The 7500-nt window shown below is 51.5% G+C and overlaps 1 protein-coding gene across 1 annotated transcript in view; it reads left to right on the top strand.

Annotated features, from left to right (window-relative positions):
• Nucleotides 1-7500, top strand: part of LOC121541363 (short transient receptor potential channel 4-like) — a 31001-nt gene that overhangs the window by 21332 nt on the left and 2169 nt on the right. The window contains exons 8-9 of the mRNA XM_045207958.1: nt 2492-2581; nt 2772-3461. Coding sequence (XP_045063893.1) covers nt 2492-2581; nt 2772-3461 — 780 coding nt within the window. The remainder of the gene's footprint in view (nt 1-2491; nt 2582-2771; nt 3462-7500) is intronic.

Here is a 7500-nt window from a genome sequence, read left to right as displayed (position 1 = left end):
GAACGACGATATGGATAATATAGAGTTGGCTGGTTTTTTCCGTGCGTCGGCAGGACAGAACAGCTACCTCCAGTAAGATGAGGGGTGGTGGTCTGTGTCTATTTGTCAATAACTTTGTGGTCCTCTGTAGCTCAGCTGGTAGAGCATGGCACTTGTAACGCCAAGGTAGTGGGTTCAATCCCACTACCTTGCTGGTACTAAGAGCACTCAACGAGCTGTATAAGGCCTTAAGCAAACAAGAAAATGCTCATCCAGAGGCGGCGCTCCTAGTGGCCGGGGACATTAATGCAGGGAAACTTATCTGTTTTACCTAATTTCTACCAGCATGTCACGCGCAACCAGAGGGAAAAGAACTCAAGACCACCTTTAGTCAACACACAGAGACACGTACAAAGCTCTCCCTCGCCCTCCATTTAGCAAATCTGACCATAATTTAGTTATATCCTCCTGATTCCTGCTTACAAGCTAAAACTAAAGCAGGTAGCACCAGTGACTCGCTCAATACGGAAGTAGTCAGATGACGCAGATGCTAAGCTACAGGACTGTTTTGCTCGCACAGACTGGGATATGTTCCGGGATTCATCCGATGACATTGAGGAGTATACCACATCAGTCAACGGCTTCATCAATAAGTGCTTCGATGATGTTGTCCCCACAGTGACCGTACGTACCCCAACCAGAAGCCATGGATTACAGGCAACATCCACACTAAAGCGTAGAGCTTCCGCTTTCAAGGAGTGGGTCTCTAACCCGGATGCTTATAAGAAATCCCGCTATGCCCTCCGACGAACCATCAAATAGGCAAAGAGTCAATACAGGACTAAGATTGCATCCTACAACACCAGCTCCGACGCTCGTCAGATGTGACAGGGCTTGCAAACTATTACGGACTACAAAGGGAAGCCGCGAGCTGCCCAGTGACACGAGCCTACCAGAAAAGTTAAATTACTTCTATGCGGCTTCGAGGCAATCAACACTGATGCATGCATGAGAGCACCAGCTGTTCCCGATGACTATATGATCACGCTCTCCATAGCCGATGTGAGTAAGACCTTTAAACAGGTCAACATTCATGAGGCCACAGGGCCAGAGGGATTACCAGGACGTGTACACAGAGCATGCGCTGACCAACTGGCAAGTGTCTTCATTGACATTTTCAACTTGTCCCTGACCGAGTCTGTAATACCTACATGTTTCAAGCAGACCACCATAGTCCCTGTGCCCAAGAACACCAAGGTAACCTGCCTAAATGACTACCGACCCGTAGCACACTTCTGTAGTCATTACGTTTTTTGAAAGAACTGTCATGGATCACATCAACACTATCAACACTATCATCCCAGAAACCCTAGACCCACTCTAATTCGCATACCGCCCTAACAGATCAACAGATGACACAATCTCTATTGCACTCCACACTGCCCTCAATGTGATCAAGACAAAGGAGATGATCGTAGACTACAGGAAAAGGAGGGCCGAGCACACCCCCGTTTTCATCAAAGGGGCTGTAGTGGAGCGGGTTGAGAGTTTCAAGTTCCTTGGTGTCCACATCACCAACAAACTATCCTGGTCCAAACACACCAAGACAGTCGTGAAGAGGGCACGACAAAGCCTATTTCCCCTAAGGAGTCTGAAAAGATTTGGCATGGGTCCTCAGATCCTCAAAAGGTTCTACAGCTGCACAATCGAGAGCATCCTGACTGGTTGCATCACCTCCTGGTATAGCAACTGCTCGGCCTCCGACCGCAAGGCGCTAAAGAGGGTAGTGCGTACGGCCCAGTACATCACTGGGGCCAAGCTTCCTACCATTCAGGACCTCTATACCAGGCGGTGTTAGAGAAAGGCCCAAAAAATTTGCCAAAGACTCCAGCCACCATAGTCATAGACTGTTTTCTCTGCTACCGCACGGCAAGCTGTACCGGAGTGCCAAGTCTAGGTCCAAAAGGCTTCTTAACAGCTTCTACCCCCAAGCCATAAGACTGCTGAACAATTAATCAAACTGCTACCCAGACTATTTGCATTGACCCCCTTTTTTATACGCTGCTGCTACTCTCTGTTTATTATCAATGCATAGTCACTTTACCCCTCCCTACATGTACATATTACCTTAATTACCTGGACTAACCTGTACCCCGCACATTGACTCGGTACCGGTACCCCCTGTATATAGCCTCGTTATTGTTATTTTATTGTTACTTTTTAAACTTTAGTTTATTTAGTAAATATTTTCTTAACTCTTATTTTTCTTAAAACTGCATTGTTGGTTAAGGGCTTGTAAGTAAACATTTCACCTGTTGTATTCGGCGCATGTGACAAATACAATGTGATTTGATTTGTTACAAAATAGTTTGTAATGGTTTCATTACGCTTCTCCATCTATGTTACAGTATCATACCAAAGAGATGTCCTGTCTATTATTATTATTATTATTATTATTATTATTATTGTTGTTGTTGTTGGTTTATGTTGTTGTTTTTGTTGTGTGTTCCAGGAGGTGTTGAGGAACCTGGTGAAGCGATATGTAGCAGCCATGATCAGAGACGCTAAGACAGAGGAAGGGCTGACTGAGGAGAACTTTAAGGTGAGGACTGGGTTTGACGTGGAAACTCTCTTCTCCTCTTCTCCGTTTCTTCTTCTTCGCTGAACAGGGACTATGAAGCTTGGGCTCAAGTCACTTTACAACAGAGTAAACCATTCTGTTCATTTCGCTGATGTTTTCCTGGCTTTCTCTCATCTAATTCCTCTCTTTTCTCCCTGTCCCTTTGTTCTAGGAGCTGAAGCAGGACATCTCTAGTTTCCGTTACGAGGTGATGGGTATGATGAAGACGGGTAAACCTGGTCTGGGTGGACCGGGGGGTGTTGGTCTGGGTGGACCGGGGGGTGTTGGTCTGGGTGGACAGGGGGGTGTTGGTCTGGGTGGTCCGGGGGGTGTTGGTGGGGGTGGAGGAGGTGCGTCCTGCCTAGCCTACCCCGACCGGCCCCTTAAGGTCCCCACCACCCCTACACCTACGCCCCCAATTGGCCAGCTGAAGAACAACAAGATGACACTGTTCAGCGTCACCGCCTCCATCATCCAGCAGAGCGGCGCCACAGCCTCCTCTCCTCGGCTCCCGGAGGGACTGGCCTTCAACGGGCTGGGGCTGGCTAACGGCCTGGCCCCCCTGCCCTCCGATGGTGGTTCCTCCGGAAGCTCCAGAGACAAGCAGGGTCAGAGGAAAGACTTCCCCAGGGACATCACTGATTTTGGGTTGTTCCAGAAGCGCCAGAGGGGTGGAACCGGAGCTACAGGGGTTGGGGCTGGGAATATATACTCTGTGTCCGAGGAGATGGGGGAGACAGGAGAGTCGGACGGGGAGGGATGGAAGGGGGAGGCAGGGGGTGAGGAGGGCAAGGGACTGTTTGAGGATGGAGAGATGGAGGAAGAGGCCGGTGGAGAGAGGGCGAAAGAGAGGGAAGTGGAGGTAGAGGAGGAGGAGGAGGAGGAGGAGGAGGAGAGGGAGAGTTTCCTCCATCAGGAGTCGGGTGCTGATTTGGTTGCGTCAGGGTGGTCTAAAGGGGATCCCGAGGAGGAGAGACTTAGGTATGGGAGAGAGATAAAATAGTGGAAGAGACAGCAGCGAGGACAGAGGATAGCGAGAGAGACAATCGGAGTGAGCTTTCTGTGAGGAGTAGTGCATATTTACAGGGAAAAGTTCTGTCACCAAGCAAGTCCAACGTCAGACCATTTCAATATGAAGACAAAGGTTTTGGAATCAAGACATTTAAACAGAATTCCTTGCTTGCCTTGCATTGGGACTGGGTTGCATAACTATACAAGGCTTAGATATGTATTGTGTATGGCTTGAAGGATCATGTGATCTTTGGAGACTCAGGGAAGTTTGTGACACGTTCAGACACTCTATTCACCCCCAAGACAGCTACTCTCTGGTCAACGGCAGTACCCAGTATGGGGAATAACAGGGTGTCATTTGGGACAGTCTGCCCAGTGGGATATAGACCCTAACTACGTCATGGATGATGTCATATGGAATGATGATGTCATGGATTATGTCTACCGCTTTCTGAAGAGGGGAAAATACTTTTTTTCCCAGTTTAGTCTGCCCTGTGCTTTGGCCAGTCATCAATGGGGAGACTTCTCCTTCTCTTTCTCCAAACTTTCTTTCCTATCTTCCTTTCCATCACTTTGTAGCTCTGTGCCCTTCTCTCTACCTCCTCCCTCTCTCCTCTGTCCCCTTCTCTCTACCTCCTCCCTCTCTCCTTTGTCCTCTCTACCTCCTCCCTCTCTCCTCTGTCCTCTCTACCTCCTCCCTCTCTCCTCTGTCCTCTCTACCTCCTCCCTCTCTCCTCTGTCCCCTTCTCTCTACCTCCTCCCTCTCTCCTCTGTCCTCTCTACCTCCTCCCTCTCTCCTCTGTCCTCTCTACCTCCTCCCTCTCTCCTCTGTCCTCTCTACCTCCTCCCTCTCTCCTCTGTCCCCATTCTCTCTACCACCTCCCTCTCTCCTCTGTCCTCTCTACCTCCTCCCTCTCTCCTCTGTCCTCTCTACCTCCTCCCTCTCTCCTCTGTCCTCTCTACCTCCTCCCTCTCTCCTCTGTCCCCTTCTCTCTACCTCCTCCCTCTCTCCTCTGTCCCCTTCTCTCTACCACCTCCCTCTCTCCTCTGTCCTCTCTACCTCCTCCCTCTCTCCTCTGTCCTCTCTACCTCCTCCCTCTCTCCTCTGTCCCCTTCTCTCTACCACCTCCCTCTCTCCTCTGTCCTCTCTACCTCCTCCCTCTCTCCTCTGTCCCCTTCTCTCTACCTCCTCCCTCTCTCCTCTGTCCTCTCTACCTCCTCCCTCTCTCCTCTGTCCCCTTCTCTCTACCACCTCCCTCTCTCCTCTGTCCTCTCTACCACCTCCCTCTCTCCTCTGTCCCCTTCTCTCTACCACCTCCCTCTCTCCCCTGTCCTCTCTATCTCCTCCCTCTCTCCTCTGTCCTCTCTACCTCCTCCCTCTCTCCTCTGTCCTCTCTACCTCCTCCCTCTCTCCTCTGTCCTCTATACCTCCTCCCTCTCTCCTCTGTCCTCTCTACCTCCTCCCTCTCTCCTCTGTCCCCTTCTCTCTACCTCCTCCCTCTCTCCCCTGTCCTCTCTACCTCCTCCCTCTCTCCTCTCTCCTCTGTCCTCTCTACCTCCTCCCTCTCTCCTCTCTCCTCTGTCCTCTCTACCTCCTCCCTCTCTCCTCTGTCCCCTTCTCTCTACCTCCTCCCTCTCTCCTCTGTCCACTCTACCTCCTCCCTCTCTCCTCTGTCCTCTCTACCTCCTCCCTCTCTCCTATGTCCCCTTCTCTCTACCTCCTCCCTCTCTCCCCTGTCCTCTCTACCTCTTCCCTCTCTCCTCTGTCCCCTTCTCTCTACCTCCTCCCTCTCTCCTCTGTCCTCTCTACCTCCTCCCTCTCTCCTCTGTCCTCTCTACCTCCTCCCTCTCTCCTATGTCCCCTTCTCTCTACCTCCTCCCTCTCTCCTCTGTCCTCTCTACCTCCTCCCTCTCTCCTATGTCCCCTTCTCTCTACCTCCTCCCTCTCTCCTCTGTCCTCTCTACCTCCTCCCTCTCTCCTCTGTCCTCTCTACCTCCTCCCTCTCTCCTCTGTCCTCTCTACCTCCTCCCTCTTTCATCTGTCCCCTTCTCTCTACCACCTCCGTCTCTCCTCTGTCCTCTCTTCCTCCTCCCTCTCTCCTATGTCCCCTTCTCTCTACCTCCTCCCTCTCTCCTCTGTCCTCTCTATCTCCTCCCTCTCTCCTCTGTCCTCTCTACCTCCTCCCTCTCTCCTCTGTCCCCTTCTCTCTACCTCCTCCCTCTCTCCTCTCTCTTCTCTACCTCTTCCCTCTCTCCTATGTCCTCTCTACCTCCTCCCTCTCTCCTCTGTCCTCTCTACCACCTCCCTCTCTCCTCTGTCCTCTCTACCTCCTCCCTCTCTCCTCTGTCCCCTTCTCTCTACCTCCTCCCTCTCTCCCTGTCCTCTCTATCTCCTCCCTCTCTCCTCTGTCCTCTCTACCTCCTCCCTCTCTCCTCTTCTCTCTACCTCCTCCCTCTCTCCTCTGTCCTCTTCTCTCTACCTCCTCCCTCTCTCCTCTGTCCCCTTCTCTCTACCTCCTCCCTCTCTCCTCTTCTCTCTACCTCCTCCCTCTCTCCTCTGTCCTCTCTACCTCCTCCCTCTCTCCTCTGTCCCCTTCTCTCTACCTCCTCCCTCTCTCCTCTGTCCTCTCTACCTCCTCCCTCTCTCCTCTGTCCTCTTCTCTCTACCTCCTCCCTCTCTCCTCTGTCCTCTCTATCTCCTCCCTCTCTCCTCTGTCCTCTCTACCTCCTCCCTCTCTCCTCTGTCCTCTCTACCTCCTCCCTCTCTCCTCTGTCCTCTATACCACCTCCCTCTCTCCTCTGTCCTCTCTACCTCCTCCCTCTCTCCTCTGTCCCCTTCTCTCTATCTCCTCCCTCTCTGCTCTGTCCTCTCTACCTCCTCCCTCTCTCCTCTGTCCTCTCTACCTCCTCCCTCTCTCCTCTGTCCCCTTCTCTCTACCTCCTCCCTCTCTCCCCTGTCCTCTCTACCTCCTCCCTCTCTCCTCTTCTCTCTACCTCCTCCCTCTCTCCTCTGTCCTCTCTACCTCCTCCCTCTCTCCTCTGTCCCCTTCTCTCTACCACCTCCATCTCTCTCTGTCCTCTCTACCTCCTCCCTCTCTCCTATATCTCCTTCTCTCTACCTCCTCCCTCTCTCATCTGTCCTCTCTACCTCCTCCCTCTCTCCTCTGTCCCCTTCTCTCTACCCCCTCCCTCTCTCCTCTGTCCTCTCTACCTCCTCCCTCTCTCTCTGTCCTCTCTACCTCCTCCCTCTCTCCTCTGTCCCCTCCTCTCTACCTCCTCCCTCTCTCCACCACCTCCCTCTCTCCTCTGTCCTCTCTACCTCCTCCCTCTCTCCTCTGTCCTCTCTACCTCCTCCCTCTCTCCTCTGTCCTCTCTACCTCCTCCCTCTCTCCTCTGTCCTCTCTACCTCCTCCCTCTCTCCTCTGTCCCCTCCTCTCTACCACCTCCCTCTCTCCTTTCCTCATCTCTCTCTCTCTCTCTCTCTCTCTCTCTTGTACCACATCCCATGCTTTCCTTCTCTCTCTACGCTCAGCTATGAACAGAATAATGTTTGTATCCTGTTATAGATCCTCTCAGTAATAGATCCTCTCTGTTATATACCCTCTCAGTAATAGATCCTCTCTGTTACAGATCCTCTCTGTTATAGATCCTCTCTGTAATAGATCCTCTCTGTTATATATCCTCTCAGTAATAGATTCTCTCAGTAATAGACCCTCTCTGTTATAGATCCTCTCTGTAATAGATCCTCTCTGTTATAGATCCTCTCTGTAATAGATCCTCTCTGTTACAGATCCTCTCTGTTATAGATCCTTACTCTGTGTTTCAGCACTTTATATCTCAAAATGTTTGTCAAGAATCATGGAACAGATCTGTAATAGTTTTTCTATGCA

Source organism: Coregonus clupeaformis, chromosome 27, assembly GCF_020615455.1.
Source record: "Coregonus clupeaformis isolate EN_2021a chromosome 27, ASM2061545v1, whole genome shotgun sequence".
NCBI classification, from domain to species: domain Eukaryota; kingdom Metazoa; phylum Chordata; class Actinopteri; order Salmoniformes; family Salmonidae; genus Coregonus; species Coregonus clupeaformis.
This window is presented reverse-complemented; position numbering and strand designations above follow the sequence as displayed.